The sequence below is a fragment of the Notolepis coatsorum genome, assembly GCF_963971535.1.
Source record: "Notolepis coatsorum genome assembly, chromosome: 19".
NCBI lineage: Eukaryota > Metazoa > Chordata > Actinopteri > Aulopiformes > Paralepididae > Notolepis > Notolepis coatsorum.
In genome coordinates, this window is record NC_140183.1 from 35,818,411 (window position 1) to 35,838,526 (window position 20,116).

The 20,116-nt window shown below is 45.1% G+C and overlaps 1 protein-coding gene across 1 annotated transcript in view; it reads right to left on the minus strand.

The window, feature by feature from the left end:
* mef2d (myocyte enhancer factor 2d) overlaps positions 1-20,116 on the minus strand; it is a 105,726-nt gene that overhangs the window by 53,896 nt on the left and 31,714 nt on the right. The window contains exon 2 of the mRNA XM_084336612.1: positions 3,602-4,019. Coding sequence (XP_084192738.1) covers positions 3,602-3,655 — 54 coding nt within the window. The 5' untranslated portion in view covers positions 3,656-4,019. The remainder of the gene's footprint in view (positions 1-3,601; positions 4,020-20,116) is intronic.

Sequence of the window (20,116 nt, forward strand, 5' to 3'; positions counted from 1 at the left end):
TTTCGGGAATTACCCCAGACCACTCTAAAACCATACTTATATTCACCACGGTATAACACGGGAACGTATGGATGATTTTTTTTTTTTTTCACATACTGAACGATAGATAGTTGATGCCAAATGGGCCATAGTATTGTATCCATAGCTATAATATAGAATACAGTTATAGCTCTACAAACAAGGTGACACACTCCTATCTTTTAAAGCGTGGCATTGCTACGACGGGCCCCGTCTAATAGCTGGCACTGAATGAGTTAAATACGTTTTTTTTCTTTTTTAAGAAAAAAGTATTTTAAACTTTATTTTTATTTACATTTTTACACATGCAAAATAATAATTCAAAAATCTATATTTATCGATAATTTTGTCCCGATTGATCCGATTCTTCCAGATGGCATATCATCTCAGCCTTAGAAAAAATAGCAATACCTTGTCTTATAGGGGCTGCTACCTTATCACTTATGACACAATGATTCAATGTCCCAGGTGACATCATTGGTGGCCATATTCAAACTAATTTACTCTTAACTCATTGAGCGCCATGCTCTTTTCCCATCTTTACTCAATGGCGCCAGCGTTATTGACCATTTTAGCGATGTTTGCAGACCCATTGTGTGTTCTGTATTATAGCTATGGAGACAATAGTATGGCTCATTTGACAGGCATTGTTCATAGTCCATCAATGACTAACCAGTTCATTTCTACATACTGTAGGTTGTGCACTATTACACGCTAAACATCGCCCCTTTCCAAAATAATCAATTTCATAGATCACGAGATATGGCGCGTTATATGCATTATGCCCAAATCGTTCTGGTTGATCGCCTGAAACACCAAATACTTCCAAATCAAAGGTATATACCATGTACATAATGTGTCTTCACAAAATCATCAAGGGGGGGGGGGGGGTCGTTTTAACTCAAAACTGCGATCGTTACCAAAAGCAAGTTTTAGGTCCGGTAAAATACGACACTGTGATGGTTAAAAAAACATGTTTCAGGTTCGGTAAAATACACATAGAATATACCTTACCTTAGCCAGAAGGTACTCCAAAAATAATAATCCCCAGTGATCCCATCGCCATCGCGATTACTCGTGTATGTCTATACTCGCGTATACAGGAAATAGGTTTAAAGCGATAAAATCTCAGAGCGATCGCTCTGTCGCTCTGTCCTGAGGGGAGGAGTCCTTGCAAAAAATTAAAAGTGTCTCCACACCGCGTGATTTTTTAACGTAGCCTCTGTTTCCGACGACGCTCTCTGATTGGCTAGGCCGCGTACAGCGAAGAAGAAAAGACCCTCTCTGATTGGTTTAGCTCCGAAGGGTCTCTTCCGCCTTGTACATATGTTCTCTGCTTCGAAGTGGTTAGCTTAGGCATTCTTTCGAAGTGGTTATGCTTAGGCATTCTTTCGAAGTGGTTATGCTTAGGCATTCTTTCGAAGTGGTTATGCTTAGGCATTCTTTCAAAGTGGTTATGCCTAGGCATTCTTTCAAAGTGGTTATGCTTAGGAATTCTTTCGACGTGGTTATGCTTAGAGTTAGGGTTAGGGTTAGCCAATCGGAGAGCGTCTTTTTCTTCTTCGCTGCAATCAAAGAGCGTCTTCGCTCACAGAGGCTACGTTAAAAAATCACGTCTCCAAACCAATCTATTTCAGTTCAAAAGGTAGGCGATACTGCCACTTGGCAGGATTTGATCGTCATTGCAATTGTAACGTAGGCAGATGAGCCAGGGAGGCCCAGGGAGCTCCGGCGGAGTGTATTGAATGAGGATCAAAGGAAAAATATCAAACCTCTGGCGGCGAAACCCGACTATACACGAGTATGGCACAGAAATAGTTAATAACTGTACACTGTAACTACATGAATGTGTGCAAAACTGTGTTTTTGGTGTTTTCTGTGTCAAATGATGTGCAAAGTAAATCAGCATTGTTTTTAGTTTTAGTTTTTAGTGAAGTGCCCCTTTAAGTCTACAGCCACCTATCCTATATTTAGAGTATGTATAACTACACAAACCTGTCTGTGAAGAAATAGATATATTTAGAGTATGTATAACTACACAAACCTGTCTGTGAAGAACTAGATATATTTAGAGTATGTATAACTACACAAACCTGTCTGTGAAGAAAGATATATTTAGAGTATGTATAACTACACAAACCTGTCTGTGAAGAACTAGATATATTTAGAGTATGTATAACTACACAAACCTGTCTGTGAACAACTAGATATCCTATATTTAGAGTATGTATAACTACACAAACCTGTCTGTGAACAACTAGATATCCTATATTTAGAGTATGTATAACTACACAAACCTGTCTGTGAAGAACTAGATATCCTATATTTAGAGTATGTATAACTACACAAACCTGTCTGTGAAGAACTAGATATATTTAGAGTATGTATAACTACACAAACCTGTCTGTGAAGAACTAAATATCCTATATTTAGAGTATGTATAACTACACAAACCTGTCTGTGAACTAGATATCCTATATTTAGAGTATGTATAACTACACAAACCTGTCTGTGAACAACTAGATATGGAGGATTACTTCAGACCCCATAGATCAATGTTTCGACACCCAACACTGCATCTGTGACAGTCCCACCAGAAATCATTTCACGTTCCCCGTCTCATTGTGTACCCCTGAATAATTAATCATCATAATACCTGACCGTCCTGAGGCCTAGTTTTTATGGAAATGGCACCCTTTGAGATTTATGAGGGGGAAAAGCTGGGGATGATTTTCAGGCCCCGGGGCCAATGAACGTCTAAACTGTTCAGGTCTTCGCTCGGCCGAGGAACCTTCTTCCTCCGCGTCGTCTTGGAAGGTACAGGCGCATCGAATCCATTACTCAATCTGCTCAATGGAGTGAAGCCCATTTACCAGTTGACTCATTTCAGATGGATCGTTTATCCTTTCAGCCGCGCGACACAATGATGACAATGATGTCACCGTTTTTTGAGGGGAACGACACATTCTGGTTAGAGTTGGGGAATGTAGCGCTGTGATACCCGCGTGGAGTCATATGATATTCATAAAAGCTGATACTATTGTCCTGCTGTAGGCACCGAGGAGAGCTGAGAATTAAAGGTGTGGGATCGTAGATATGACATGCAAACAATGCATGTTGCTCGTATGAATGATGTTCATGTGATGGTCTCACAAACACAGACACCATACTTTTATAAATTTGTTTGTAAATCCTTTGACTAGGTTCCTAAAGCCAAACCGAAAGTCTCACCACTAAGCTCTTACCATTACCCTAACCTTAAAGGAACATGCCAACATTATGTGAAATGCACTTATCGCGCTTATCGTAAGATACCAATTTCCTCTCTGTGCGTTCAGTAGAAAGCTATTACAAGTTAGTCTAGCTTAGCACAAATGAATGGAAGCGGACCACGGACCACTAGCCTAGCGTAAAACTCCGGGAGAGGTGTTTTTGGCCAACGGCTAGGCTAGCTGGTCCGTATCCGCTTCATATTTGTGCTAATACCGGAGTTTATTATTCATGGGAAATTTCACATCACTGCAGCAACCCTAATACACACACACATAAACACATAAAAACACACACACACACACACACTAACCTGTCTGTTGCGTTCATCTGTGATCCTCTGAATCTGAATCTTTTTCCTCCCCATGATTCCGGTGTGGTGGCAACGGGAGGGGGCTGGGGAGGGGGGGGAGTGGCCAAGGTCAGAGGTCGCGGCTGTCCTGAGAGGGGGCTGCTCTGGTGCCGACTAGGCGCTGGCTCGTTGGTCTTCCTTTACTCCTTCACTCTTTTATCTCTCTCTCGCTCTCTCTCTCTGCACTCCACCTGTCCGGAGCAGCTGGGCTGGGGAGGCTCTCACCCCCACGGGGAGCAGAAGAGGGAGGAGGAGAGAACGAGCGGGGTGTGGCGCGGCAGGGCCCCTTCAGATCATGGTCCGTGCCGGGAGGCAGGTCATCCACTCGCAGGCCGAACCGGGATCCAGGAACCCCCCTTCACTTCTACCTGCTGGACTCCTGTAGGAAGACAAATAAACACCGTCCATCAGACATTTAGTAAAGGGGACATGCAGACTACCAGCTCTTCACTGCTGATAGAGACTGTTAAAGGAACACTCCAACATTTTGGGAAATTAGCTTATCGTCTTCCCCAGAGAGAGAAGATAGATACCAGTTTCCTCTCTGCACATTCAGTAGAAAGCTATCTGGCTGCATATTAGCCTAGCTTAGCACAATGAATGGAAGTGGACGTGGTCGGTTAGCCTAGGCATTGTCCAACTAACACCTCTAACCGGTCATGTCCGCTTCCATTCATTGTGCTAAGCTAGGTTAACATGCAGCCAGATAGCTTTCTACTGATCGCACACAGAGAGGAAACTGGTATCTATCTTCTTGTCTCTCTCTGGAGAAGACGATAAGCTAATTTCCCAAAATGTTCCTTTAAGGCGAGACACTGCAGGTGAATAGTCAAATATACTTTTTTTGTTGATTTTGAGATTTTGTTATATTTTGCTTCCTAAACATGTCTTCTATGAAACTAGTGACAATAAAACGTCAATAACACACATTTAGTTGTTTATTTTACATCATTTTGCCTTATTGCATCCATAAATGTGCACATATTTAATGGGGAAGTGCCTCATTTGCATATATAAACATACATTTCAGAAAACTTGCAATATATTTTTTCTTAGTTTATATGTACATAACAAATTGGGAAAGTGTCATAGTGATATCTATTCAAATATGTTTTGGCTATTAGGGGGGTATACACTGTACTACACTGTTTGTAGCCTGTGTGTAGTTCTGTTCAGTTCAATAACATCATTATTATTATTATTATTATTCAGTTATCAGGCATGTGTTTAGGTTGTCTATTACTAATGGTTTGATTAGGTATTGTGTTTGTAAATATCTGTTTAAAAAAAAAGTATGGCATTTTACAATACAGAACTTTGAAGGCGTTTTCCCAAAAATTTGTTTTAAGAGTTTTTCCTCATACTCTGAGCCAGAAATCTCCACTTCAGTAGCACACACATACACCAAACCTTCCAGTTCTATTCATATCTATGTTCTGAAGGTATTTACAGAAGGGTTTGTTGATATCGCATTCATACCCTGATTTATATAAAATTTTATTCCTAAAAACATGGCGAAATATGGAATTTTACCATAAAAATGGACTGAATGGAGTATTTTCTGATTTATGGAGTGATAAAAAGAGATATCCAAAATCCCCTCTGTAATAACCTTTGGCTCTAATATGTCAACAAAATGAAACTATAATTTTGAAAATGGCTTTATCCAATGTTCAGATTTCTGTCCTGGAATTATATGCAAATTAGTGCATATTTAAGTAGATCATGCCTCATTTGCATATTTAAACATACAATTTCAGAAAACTTGTAATAAAAAAAAGTCTTGTCTTAATATAAGTAATCAACTGGGGAAGTTTCATTGTGATATCTATTAGTTAATTTTTTTACCCTATTCACCTGCAGTGTCTCCCCTTAACTCAATCAGCGCCAGACCCGAGGATAGTCGGGTTATCTCGCCAACTGTTCAACGCCAGACCCGAGTATAGTCGGGTTTTCATCGTTATTTATTTTATTTTATATTTCTATTCATTACAGGCACACAGACTCAGGGTTAACATGGGGAATCATCCTGAGATCGCCAAAGTGCAATACCGGCCACATCCTCCCAGGTGGCAGTATCGAGCACCCTGTGAAACCTTATACCTTGGCCTGTGTAACGTTCAAATGTCTCCGGATGCAGTTTTCTTTGTCAGGCGAGTCGAGCGGTTATCCCGATCGCATTGAGAAGCGTCAAATGCCCCGATGCATCTGTTGTTGTGGATTATGTTGGCGACACGATCGACACCAATACTGGGACTCGCGATCAGACAATTGGAATATTCTTTTTGGGGTACCTTCTAGTGAAGGTAAGGACTAAATGATATCAATCCTGCTTTGATCCAACCATGTTTCGCAACGTGTGTGTGTAACGTTACTCCACAACGTATGCCGTTGGTGACGATCAAAGCATCAAAAAACAACCCCCCCCCTTTCATGCATTCATGATGAAACATAATACCTATTATATACATTTGATTTGGAAATAGTAGCGTGTCCAGGCGAGAAACGCCAACGCTTTTAGTGAAATTCACGTACAGTTAGGGATGGGAATCGAAAACCGGTTCCCGTTGGGAATCGATTCCTAATTGTCCAATTCCTGGAATCGCATGCCTCCGTGACTATCGATTCCTCTTATCGATGCCAGGTTTTTCTACAGTTGTGCATAACGTTAGCGCCACGCATGTAGCCATGGCAGACTATTTGATTCCTTAAGGGCTCGAAATTGCCTGGGTTTTGGTCATATGCTCCCGAAATGCTCCCGCTGTTTGTTAACGCTAGCTAACGTTAGCTAATCAAGCTCACAGAGAGAGATAACAGCTGACAGCAGGTAGTACAGTACAGGTACAAATAAAATAAAAAAGGGGGTGGGGGCTGTTGTGTAAACCTTGTACTCTTTAGTTCACATATAATAAGAGACGGAGAGCGTGTGATCAGGTTGACTGTTTGTTTACTAATGTAAGTCAGGATGTACCGTGCAACATACAAACATGTCCGTGTAGCAACACGAGCCAATACCTTACAGGACAGGGGCCCGGGGAGGGAGCTCTGTGTGTGTGTGTGTGTGTGTGTGTGTGTGTGTGTGTGTGTGTGTGTGTGTGTGTGTGTGTGTGTGTGTGTGTGTGTGTGTGTGTCTCTGAAATACCAGAGACAGAGAAGTCAGAGGAATAACGACCTGTTGAATGCAACTACGGTTCAATAGATTAAATTAGTTTAAGATATTGAACTGTAGATACATCCAACAGGTCGTTATTCAATAGATTAAATTAGTTTAAGAATAAAAAAAGATTTATTTTTAAGAGAATCTCAAATACATTATTTTATTTAAGTGTAGGCTATAGTTAATGTTTTATTTTTTACAGTTTTTGTATTTTTCTGACATGGGGGCTCAACAATAAATGACAATCAGAAATGTCAAGTTGCATGTTGTTATTCTAACCAGCTTAGTTCTGTTGCATTTCCAATTTATTTATTTAAATTATAAATTGATTAGGAATCGATAAAGAATCGGACCGATAAGCAGAATCGATAATGGAATCGCATCGATAAAATCGTATCAATTCCCATCCCTACGTACAGTATTGCTGCATATCGTCATTTTCTGGGATTAGACAGGATCACTCTAAAACTATACTTATACGCAAATGTATGGATGAAAAAATGTATTCGTTTTCACATATTGAACGATAGATAGTTGATGTCAAATGGGCCATAGTATTCAGTATTGTATCCATAGCTATAATATAGAATATAGTTATAGCCCTGCAAACACAGCCACTTATTCCTATCTCTTAGAGCATTGGCGTGGTAGGAACAAAAGATGCTCAAGTCTGTGGCGTCCAATGAGTTAAAGGGGCACTTTGCAAAAATAAAACACAGTGATTTATTTTGTACATTATCACACACATCCAAAAACTCTATAGTTTGACAGTTATTGAGGGTAAATGAGTTTGAATGTGCCCACCAGTGATGTCATCAGGGACATTGAATCCTTGTGTTGCGTTGATTACAGCTCCATGAAATACCTCGTCTTATAGGGACTGCTACCTTATCATTTGATTGAGCTGTAATTAACACAACACAAGGATTCGATAATTCCCCGATGACATCACTGGTGGCCATAATTAATTTACTCATTTACTCTCAATAACCGTCAAACTAAACGAATGTGTGCAAAACAGTTTTTGAATGTGTGTGAGATTATGTGCAAAATAAATCAGCATTGTTCTTTTGGTGAAGTGCCCCTTTAAGAATCGTCTGATACAGACTACTGTTGCTGAACAGTATAGAATTAAGACGATCAGTTTGAAAAGTGATTAAGATAGATCAATCATCTCTTTGAGAGATCAATCATCTCTTTGTGTGCAGAAAAATGCCGAAAATCAAGTTTGTTTTCCAGTGCTTTCTGACTTGTGATGTGGGCCTTGGGACTTCAGTCTTGGTGAAATGATCTGATAAAGACACCCTAGCACAGTGCGTATATCGACCCAATATCCAACACCGGTATCAGTATCAGCACTTCCCTGTTCTGTGTAAGCGTGTGATAATAACCCATGTTTTGCTTCTATCAACATTGTCTTAACACATTAAAGTGGGAGTTCCACGGTGTGGAACTAGAAGCAGTGCGCTTGTGAGGAGAAGCAGTGACGGGGTAAACACAAAACACAGGGGACAGAAGGGGGAACACTTCTCATGGGGTTAGTGTTTCCCGTGAGGAGAGGAGGAGGGGGGGGGGAGCAGGAGGCCCTCGGGGGCCCACGGGGAGGGTGGCTGTGCTGTGTCAGCTTCATTAGAGGCATCACCGCCACATCACTGATCCACTGGTCGCCCGCGGCAACTGGCCACGGCCTGCCCCTGACACCACCCCCCCCCCCCCCACTGATGGAGCGCGGGAGCGGAGGCGCACGGAGCCCTGCCACGTTGAGACAGTGAGATGGCTTGCGACGGCATATGAGACGAGAGAACGTGTGCGGCCCCCCAATACCACCCCCCGCGGTCGGCGCTCCAGAGCTTCTGTTGCGTTTCGAAAGCCAGGTTCTCTGATTCTGTCACAGGTCCGCTAATATCGCTATCTTTACTCCCCGCTATCTCAGTGCTATAGTGAACGGGCCTAATTCCACACGACGCCGTGACTGATTGAGTATAAAAATGTCTAAGTCGGGAATGGTATAATCAACTAACCATGACTAAAGGGGTTGTTGTAGACATTTTTATTCAAAAAGGGAAGAAGGGCGAAAGAGAAAAGCCTGGAGTGATTGTGCGTATTGTTGTATACAAACCCATGAATGAATGAGCAGACGCCAGCAACCCAGGACGGCAACACAGACGAGGACCGTTTTAAGCCCCACTACTACTATTTGTGGTTCAGCCTTAAAAATAGCCCTCCTATATATACATCCAGACTGTGTGTACACACACGCAGACACACACGCAGACACAGACACAGACAGACAGACACAGACAGACAGACAGACAGACATACATACAGACAGACAGACAGACAGACAGACAAACAGACAGACAGACAGACAGACAGACAGACAGACAGACAGACAGACAGACAGACAGACAGTCAGTCAGACACACACACACACACACACACACACACACACACACACACACACACACACACACACACACACACCCGCATGACCGTAAGAGCCGAGTCATTGCATTAGAGCCGGAGCATCTGGAACGCCTTGAGTGCCGACTGCACACCGGCTCAGCCATATTGTTTGCATTCCCCCATACCTGAGAGAGTGGGAGAGAGGGAGGAAACCCCCCCCCCTACCTGAGAGAGTGGGAGAGAGGGAGGAAACACCCCCCCCCCCCTACCTGAGAGAGTGGGAGAGAGGGAGGAAACACCCCCCCCCCCCCCCTACCTGAGAGAGTGGGAGAGAGGGAGGAAACACCCCCCCCCCCCCTACCTGAGAGAGTGGGAGAGAGGGAGGAAACACCCCCCCCTACCTGAGAGAGTGGGAGAGAGGGAGGAAACACCCCCCCCCCCTACCTGAGAGAGTGGGAGAGAGGGAGGAAACACCCCCCCCCCCCTACCTGAGAGAGTGGGAGAGAGGGAGGAAACACCCCCCCTACCTGAGAGAGTGGGAGAGAGGGAGGAAATGCCCCCCCCTACCTGAGAGAGTGGGAGAGAGGGAGGAAACGACCCCCCCCCCCTACCTGAGAGAGGGAGGAAACGCCCCCCTCCTACCTGAGAGAGTGGGGAGAGAGGGAGGAAACGCCCCCCTCCTACCTGAGAGAGTGGGAGAGAGGGAGGAAACGCCCCCCCCCCCCCCTACCTGAGAGAGTGGGGAGAGGGAGGAAACGTCCCCCTCCCCCTACCTGAGAGAGTGGGAGAGAGGGATGAAACACCCCCTCCCCCTACCTGAGAGAGTGGGAGAGAGGGAGGGAACGCCCCCCCCCCCCCTACCTGAGAGTGGGAGAGAGGGAGGAAACGCCCCCCCCCCCCCTACCTGAGAGAGTGGGAGAGAGGGAGGAAACGCCCCCCCCCCCCTACCTGAGAGAGTGGGAGAGAGGGAGGAAACGTCCCCCCCCCCTACCTGAGAGAGTGGGAGAGAGGGAGGAAACGCCCCCCCCCCCCTACCTGAGAGAGTGGGAGAGAGGGAGGAAACGTCCCCCCCCCCTACCTGAGAGAGTGGGGAGAGAGGGAGGAAACGCCCCCTCCTACCTGAGAGAGTGGGAGAGAGGGAGGAAACGCCCCCCCCCCCTACCTGAGAGAGTGGGAGAGAGGGAGGAAACGCCCCCCCCCTACCTGAGAGAGTGGGAGAGAGGGAGGAAACACCCTCCCCCCCCGACCTGAGAGAATGGGAGAGAGGGAGGAAACGCCCCCCTCCCTGCCTTATTTACTTTCGTTCAACACGCATCGTGAGAGGGAAGTTCCCTAACCCTAACACGCCACGTGCGATGGGCTACACACTCCACTATTACTGTAGCTGACGCGATTGGCTCCGCCTCGGCCGTGGGTTGCCTGTGAACTGTACACCGCCTTTTTGGCTCGGAGGCAGCGGGGCAGCAAGGGAGGTTGGAGAACAGGGTGTTATAATTGTTTTGTAAAAAAAAAACGCTTTGACAGAAGGACTGGAGGGCGCTGGAGCTTTGTTTTTACATGGAGCATCTAGAGGGGGGTTATACTACCTAAAAGGCTCAAGAGAAAAGAAAGTCATATATTATAATAGGCTACAGTACATTTTGTAGTTGTGTTTCAGTGACCTGAAATGTATGTAATCCTCAGAAATGTTTTCATAATCATCATGAAAAAAGGACAGTAAGAAAGCTTTTAGTTTTAACAGTATTATGAAATCAGGTTTTAATTTCATGCCGAAATCCTTCAAATTTTTTTCAGCCAGTCGTTTTGCAAATGCTCTTCAAAACGTATTATTTGGTTTGAAACATATAGTGTGATTAGAGAGATGTCGAGGTATATATAATAAGGAGGTGTGTGCTGTGTGTACACTCCATCATACAGTGTGATTAGAGAGATGTCGAGGTATATATAATAAGGAGGTGTGTGCTGTTGTGTACACTCCATCATACAGTGTGATTCGAGAGATGTCGAGGTATTAGGGGTGTAACAGTACACAAAAACCACGGTTCGGTACGTACCTCGGTTTTGAAGTCACGGTTCGGTACAGGTTTTCGGTACAGTGGGAGAAAGTTTGGCTTTTCATGTTCCACTCAGGGGTGATGTAGTGTGCAGTAACTAATTGTACTTGTAGGGCTGTCAACGAATATTCTATATTGAAATTAATAATCGTTAATAATAATTATATTAGATTGAAAAAAAACAGCCCCCGGTGGGCGGTCGTTAGTGGTTAACATAGCGTTGTATTCGGTCTGTACACAGCCGTTCGGTACGGTACGGTACACACTGACACGGTTCGGTACGGATACGTGTACCTTTACACCCCTACTAAGAAGGTGTGTGCTGTGTGTACACTCCATCATACAGTGTGTGTAGGTGCCTAAAGGCCTAGTCTGGTAAATAAGAGTAATTTTAGTTCATAGAATGTATTTGACATTTATTTCATGGCGTTTAAATAGATAAATAAATAGATGAATAGATAGATATTATTTACATTACAGAAGTAAAAATGTGAAGACAATTCATGTTTATTGATAAGAATGATTTATTTGTTACAGAGTTAGTTTTTTACGTGATATTTGGCTGATAGGCCGAGGGACTTTTATTTTGATAACCGTGATGTCATGATTACTGTCAGATGCGGCATGGTGGCGGAATTGTTTTAGAAGGAAAATAACGCAGATTGTACCGGCAGTCAGGCCGAGTGATGAGAGAGTGGAGCCAGACAGTTTTCAGACCTCTCTCTTTACATAGGATAACTTTATTAAACTCGCTCTATATAATTAGGAAACGTGAAAGTGTTAAACCCGAATTGGACATTAAACAGTTAATACTACGTCGTGGTCAGTGGCTTTCTTGCATGTGGATGTGGAACGGGAGAATAGAAGTTTGAGAACGTCCGAAGCTTATGACATTAGCGTGATTTGGAAACTACAGTGTGATTAGAGAGATGTCGAGGTATAATAAGGAGGTGTGTGCTGTGTGTACACGCCATCATACAGCCTTGTTCACAGCTGAGCGAGAGGACTCTGGACATTGGAGGCGTCGGTCCAGAGTTCAAAGCAAGCGCTCAGTGGGATTTGTTTTAGGCTGCGGGCCGATCACACATGAAAAGGCTGCTTTATCTGCCCGGGGTGGTCAAATCTCAACCTTTTACCCTTCATGCTGCTGGAGCTCGCTTCCCATGTCTGATGTGAGGTGGAATCTCTGCTCTCACATGGAAGGCAGAGGGCCTGGAGTGTGTCTACTGCCTTACTGAAAGAGGCCAGAGTGACAAGAGACGCTCCGGACAAGGAACAGATTATTAATGGTGATAATTATAGAACCCTGGGTGACACCTTAAACACTTGTAATGTTTATTTCACAAGGCACTCATTTGACTTGAAACACGGACAGATTCACACAATACAAATGTAAAGCTTATCTCAGACAAAAACATGGGATAATGTGGAATTGGGAGGTTTTGAGGGAAACTAGTAAAATATTTACTAAACTGTAACATGAAAGTCTGAGCTACTTGAAATACCATTGCAATAGAGTTATTTGAGGGCAGAAAGGCTGTGTGTGGGAAGACCAGTACATGCATATCTAGACACATTCATGTGACATCTGATTAATAAAGTACAATATTGCTATATTTTGGCAGAGGCTTAGAATGAACTAGACGAAATCTATTTGGAATTTGGGAAGCATTTTAAATAGAGTTCACAGAGCCCTAGAAATGGCAAACCAAAATCCCATAGCCGGTGCAATGTTGCAGTTAATCTTTGCAGAGGGCACGCTAGGTCACAGCCTCGCACCAGCCCACAACAAAGATTAGTCCACAAAAGAACAGTTCGAAAATGTTGTGGCGCATCATTATCCTCGACATCTGTTGCTGGCCTGTTACGCATTTCAGAGCTTCAATCTCCTGTTGGGGCGATGTGGCTGGAGGATCCGCTAGCTGCAAGGTGCTACGTCCACGGTATGAGCCGCACTGTGGCAATTTACAGAGCTGCTGCCACCAACATCCCACCAGCCAAATGTGTCACAGCTTGCAGTGAGGGGGCAAAGGGTCGTGACTGACTCATGACATATAGAAGACATGTCATGTGCAGCAGCATGGAGACAGATTGGTGTGTTTACGTTATAAAGGATTTGTGTGCCTGTACGTGTATCGTTTCTATGCCTGTACATACAGTGGGGATATATGGCCGAGTAAGTGTGGCATGCGGCAGCCAGTGTATGTCCTGCCGTATCTGTGTGTCCTCTTATCCTCCTGCCTGTCCGTCCCTTATTGTCCCAGTGTATAAGTGGCAGGGCAGACAGCAGAGAGCAGGCTGGAGCAGGGAGATAACGTAGCTGCGGTGGGGGCTGATGGGGACCGCTGGGTGCTGGAGTCAGGCCAGAGCACTGCTGAGAAATGCATCACCTCTCCCACTCGGCACCAGAGTCTGCCAGAGAGCTGACCACAGCTAGTCCCACAGCAAACACTTCAACGATATCCATAACAAACGCACAAACACAGTCCAACCTTACAAATCAAAGTCACTTGTTAGTGGAATATTAATTTAGAATACGGAAACCGTTCTGTCTGTGTGAATCTGTGTATATTACTGGGAGTGGTTAGAATCTCTGTTGCGTGTCTTGCTTTTGCTGGCTGGCAGAACGTATTGGCAGACATGGCCAATAACACAGGAGTCACCTCGAGGTCTACTGTGGGCTTCAGGTTTCATGTGTGGAGAAACACGCCTCCATCTCGCTCGCTGGTGTCGTGGCCTCTGGAGCGGCCCATCAAAATGACAAATCTGTGCCTCAGCTTAAGCTACGGGCTGATCAATATTCAATGTCTCAACAGTGGAAGGAAGGAGGAGGGAGCACGCTCAGGATGGTGTGATGGACGAAGCACGAGATGACGGACGACACCATCAAATGTTCCATACAAACCAAATTGCGACTTGGAATCGAATCAAATAAGCGGCAGCGGGACACTGATTATCACCACCTGAACCACCTGCAGTGAGGGAGCAGGGCTGAGCCTGGAGCTGAAAGACTATCACCACCTGAACCACCTGCAGTGAGGGAGCAGGGCTGAGCCTGGAGCTGAAAGACTATCACCACCTGAACCACCTGCAGTGAGGGAGCAGGGCTGAGCCTGGAGCTGAAAGGCCCAACCTTGTGGCAATGAGAATTGAAATAAATTCCAAAAAATAACAATCAAATAAAATTACAATAATAATTAAACTAAAATGACTGTAGCTTAATATTTGGTCATGATTTTGACTTGGAAAAGGACCACAAACAGCTTTTATGCACAGAGGCCACTGTGAAAGTAGCTTGCCTATAAAAAAGATGTTATCTCTGCACTCAATTAAAGAGTAGGCCACCTACAATGTGAAAGTGTTCATTTCGTGTGACTGAACACCTGGAAAGGTTGCAAACACCTGATCTGGGAGGAGAAGGAGTTTGATCATCCTGTCACGTGTCGGGGCCAAGCGGATCCACCAATGGGACTCTAACTGGGACTTCTCTCGCCTGGCCCAGCGGGACTCAGTTGCTCTCTCAGCCTTGGGGGTGTATTGTAGCACCAGCTGTGGGTTATTTACAGCCTGTTGCCTCATGTTTCTGGGCAGCCGTCCTGTGCGGCCGCGCCGCGCCATGCTCTGCCCGGCGACCATCTCACAACCTACTCGGTAGTTTACCCACAAATCCCCGTACGACCGGTGGTGGTGCATCATGTGTGCGATATGGTGGTGATGATAAGCTAGGGTGTTGACAGGTAGGTGGAGGGGAAAGGGGGGGGGGGGGGGGTAGTGAGGATGGTAGGGGGGAGAAAAGAAGGAAAAAGGGAAAAGGAGGGAGGGAGGATAGGTGCTTGGCTTGTGACTGTGTCTAATGCTGCCAAGCCTGGCAGTGGAACATGATGCCCCTCCCCCTCCTCTTCCTAACCAATCATCGTGGGTCTTTGGGGGCAGTGGGGGGGGGGAGAGAGGGCTGAGGCAGTGCAAGGGCAGCACTTCTACGAGGGGGGGCTGGGAGGATAGGAGGAGGGCAGGGAGGGGCGGTAAAGAGATCTGTGCTCCTCAGCTTGTGAATCACGCCCCCGCTGCCAGCCCCTGTCAATACTGCGGTCTGCCCGAGCGTGTACACGTCCACACAAACAAACAAACAAATAAACAAACAGGCACACAAACACATATACACACACACACACACACACACACACACACACACACACACACACACACACACACACACACACACACACACACACACACACACACACACACACACACACACACACACACACACACACACACACACACACACACACACACACACACACACACACACACACACACACACACACTCAATAGAAAAAGACAAGCCCACACACAGGGCACGATAACTGTCACTGATCTAATGTTTGTGCTTACAGCACAGATACAGCTAAAGAGAAATCGTTCACGAAAGTCTATTTTATGAAAGCACTAACTTATCCGTCCACAGGCACACACACACACACACACACACACATGAATGTCCCTTCTGTCCTCGTCGCCTTCCTCAAACAGAAAGCATGTGGACCAGACAGGACTGGTGGCTGGCGGTTTGCTGTAGACATGAAGGCTTGCCCCTGTCAGCAGCATGATCAACGTGGCGGACTATGCGGTCTGACCAGTCAGGGGACATCACTGCCACCGGTAAAGACACTGGCTGACACACCCTTCCCTGGAAGGTGTGTGATGATTGGATAACCTGCCCATTAGTTCAAACGCACACCTGGGGGGAGAATGTGAACTAAAGAAAGCTGGAGTACAGAGACGACCTGTCTTGGCTCCTCACCTCACCTTCATGTCACTGGAATAAAGGCTACTAGAGGTATTTGCTCCTTTGCAAAAAGGTTTGTTTTGCAGAACGCACCTATGGCCGACATTTCCCTTTGTCTCACGTCTGAAACCACGCAGGTCTGTGAGAGAGGGACTAACACCCTCCAGACAAAACACTGATGACATCAGTGTGACATTTGGGGAGAGACAGAGGGTGTGTTCAGCGCAGTCTGCGCTGTGTACAAGAGTTGGCCTTCACCAGTCTAACACGTTCTCATCAATGAGGCCTCACAAAGGAGCCGGACAATCCAGATCAAGATAGTTGCTTGACACCTAAATCATTATCAATGAATGCTATTGTGTTTGTTTATTTATCTTCTTTTTTTTCTTTTTTTTAATGCAGGTGAGTGGGTGTTGGAGTGCTTTTGTTCGGCGTGACGGTACATGCCATGTTCCATCATATTTTACCATGAACTGTTGTGTTGAGTCAACTAGTTAGTAGGTGTGTACTGTACACAAAGACCACCGTGAGGTAGAGTGAAAGCACACAGGAATAGTTTCAACAGTGCGTCAGGTTGCTGCTTTTTCTATTTCCAACATTTGGAAAGTGCACCACAATGTATTCAGCGGATTAGCCAGATAAAACAAACTGGAGGAGAAAGTGAGCAGCTCTGTGATGATCACACTCACTGTATATTATTTGTGATTAAAGGTTGAATCTGTAATGTCGTCCAACAGCAACATCTAGGCAAAAGATGACAACATGGTACTGTGCTTTGTTTACATTTTTTAGTAATGTGTAGGTCGAATTTCAGTGGGAGAGGTTGCTACTGCTGGCCACACCTCAGGCTCTGCCAAGAGAGGTCTGGAGAAATCCACAGTAGAATACTGTAAGTTCTAAACTCCAAAACAAAACCAACATACAATTTTTGTATTCGGCCTAAACAAAGCGAAATACGAAAATAAATAGAGGTCGCTGTTTGACAGCATTACAGATTCTACCTTTGAATGGGAGACACAGGGGGACAGTGTCTTTTAACCTGGCCACATCTAAAGAGATCAAACCAGAGGAGTTTCGTGTGAAGATCTCCTTCAAACAAGTGATGAGAGAGCAGCTGCTTAAAGGCTCATGAGCCTTTCCACTGAAATGATTGTTTCTTTTTAAACGGGGAGGACCCTGAGGTACCGCAGGCAGCCTGTCGCCATATCCCTCGTAAAACGGGGACTGCATATAATACAATTCTAACCACATTGAGCGATCGACTTGCCATTGGAAAAACTCATTTTCTATCATCATCTCGACGTGCAACGCCGGCTTCCAGCGAGCAGCCAATTGCATTGTAGCCTTGGAAGAGTTCTCTAAGCATATTTCACAGATCAGTAACTTGAGAGAGGAATCCGTTCAACTTCTGAGACTTGTTACACAGAATATAGAGGGAGACAGACAATTGTTTCCTGGAAAAACGCTAAAGAGCTCTAGTAGAGCTCCAAGAAAACCTTTAGGTTACGTATGGAAATGTAAAAAAAAGAAAGAGTCACATTTGCATTCACTTCTTGAAAGCTAACTGGCTTAAAATTTAAAAAATATATATAATAAGAACAATAATAAGAAAATGGGCAACTCTCCCAAATCCAAAAACTAGAGTACTGAAATTCAAATGTGTGATGTCATTGAGTATAAAGTCTGTAAGCTGCTCCATAGACAATGCATTGGGAAAGATTTTATAGCTGACACTAAGAGCACCCAGGGGAATGTTCTGAGTCCATAGGTACATGTTCTGTGTCAGAACTGAGAACACTACTAAATATTATATCAATATATAATTTGGATATAAAAAAGAAAACAAACATTCTGTGGCTCCCGTGAATTCTCTATGGAGCAGCTCCAGACTTTATACTTGATGACATCACAAGTTAGATTCTTACTTCTCTGGTTTCTGGATTTGGCAGAGAGTAGCTCATGTTCACATATATTGATTGGATGTCATAGGACATGGAAATAACACATTAGAATTGTATAATTTGAGTGGTGTTACCCTTTAAGATCTAGTTTGCCTCCATTAGCAGATTTCTGAGGTATGGCAAGGTGTCAGCGCTGTGGTTTACAATGAGCCTCAGGCCACACAATCAGTCCGGTTGCACTCCTTGCTATCTACCATGTAAAGTCCTCAGAGGCGCCAGTCGTCCACCGCATCAATAGCTTCCTGTACCCAATAGAGGAACCGCAAAAACCAGGAAGCCTTTTGTGATAGTGCTGAAGGCACAACGCTGAATGACAATGGCCACAGCATTAGTTAGTTAAGTTCTAGATTTTGAATTTTTAAGTGTGAGTTTTAGCAAGAGGAAAGGCCCCGTTCAGCAGTGCAAAGAATCACACTTCAATAGTCATCAGGAATGATATGTTCAGAGGAATGAATCAAGGATTTAAACCCAAATTCACATTTAAGGATAATGCAAATCACGTGTATAGGTAAAGTCTCTTGTGGAGGCAATGCATAAATCGGTTGCTCTTACCGTTAACAGCTGAGAGACCTTGGCCCCAGTGGAACTGACACAAACAGAAAATCTGATTCCAAATTATCTTGGGAAATGATCTTTTATCCCACGTCAAAGATCACAAAAAGCGGTATATTCCTTGAGGAGATGGGATCTGACTTAGAACTCAGTGCAGTAAGTGCACATGTGCCACCTTCCCACTGACTAGTAGAAATGACAACTGTTAGCAGAGAGAGATCCCCCTCCCCTGACTATCCTACTCACTGCCCCCAGCCCCCCCCCCCCCTTCTTCTGTCCCCATTGCTCCTTGTCACTCACCCCCTTATCCCACCCTCAAACCCTCCCAGGTCACCCTTTGCCCTAATATGCCTTCAGCAACTGGCTCCAATTCATCAATGTCCATGTTGGCAATTGAGATGCTTGTTGGTTCGTTGTGTGTGTGTGTGTGTGTGTGTGTGTGTGTGTGTGTGTGTGTGTGTGTGTGTGTGTGTGTGTGTGTGTGTGTGTGTGTGTGTGTGTGTGTGTGTGTGTTAGTGTGTGTGTGTGTGTGTGTGTGTGTGTTATGTGTGTGTGTGTGTGTGTGTGTGTGTGTGTGTGTGTGTGTGTGGGGGGGGGGGGGGGGGGGGGAGGGGGGGGGGGGGGTTGGTAGTGTAGTCGAAGAGTGTGTCAGAACCTCATTTCATCCAAACACCCTAACCCGTCCCTTGTGCACATGTGTGTACATTCTCCCTATTGGATCACACACTGCTGTTAGTGGGATGGCAGCTGCCTACATACCTTTTGTTCCAACGGCCCCCTTGCAGCCTAACACCCCCCCCCCCCTCCCCACCTCCAACATCACAACCACACACACTCACTAAATGCTCAGCTGTCGGAAGGTTCTTACACGTTGGTAAGAACTGTTCTATGCAGCTAGATTTGTGCACACAAGTCAAAATGGGTCCCTTCGCTGTCAATCTCCGATGGTTTGTGTTCATCACATCGTTCCTCTCCGTCACGTCCAATGAGGCCTGTCAATAGAAGGCTCTGGCCTGTCTTTGTGTCCAAAGCTGCTGAAATAAAGAGTTCCAACAGATCCACACTTTTGGAGGAAAGAGATACAGTGTACTGTGCTGTGCGACACTGTCATCTAGTCCCGTTTTCAACCAGCGACTCTGCTTCCCAAGGAGAGAATCTCAGGCTGTGCCCTTTCCTGACCTTGAAGTCTCCGAGGGGGCTGGGAGGGTGTGGGAAATGGGAGGCCAGGAGTCTGCTAAACAGTTGTGTCATTGAGTTTCCACTCAACGCCGCGACTACATGTTTGGGGTGAAGGCACATCTGTGCCCAGAGTCAAACGGGGTAAACGAGGGGCAGAATTCCAGAGAGCGACCTTGTCTCGAAGTAATAACTTATATGGGTAAATTTAACGGGGAGGGCAGGGGGGCGAAAAAAAACGTCTTGCGTTCCAGTATCGCAGCAGGAAATCTGCCCGTGGATGGGAAAAATATACAATGGCACTAAACACAGCGAGGCTTATGACAGAATGTTGAGGACACAATTACTTCCACAACAAACACAAGTGATTGATAATGGCCT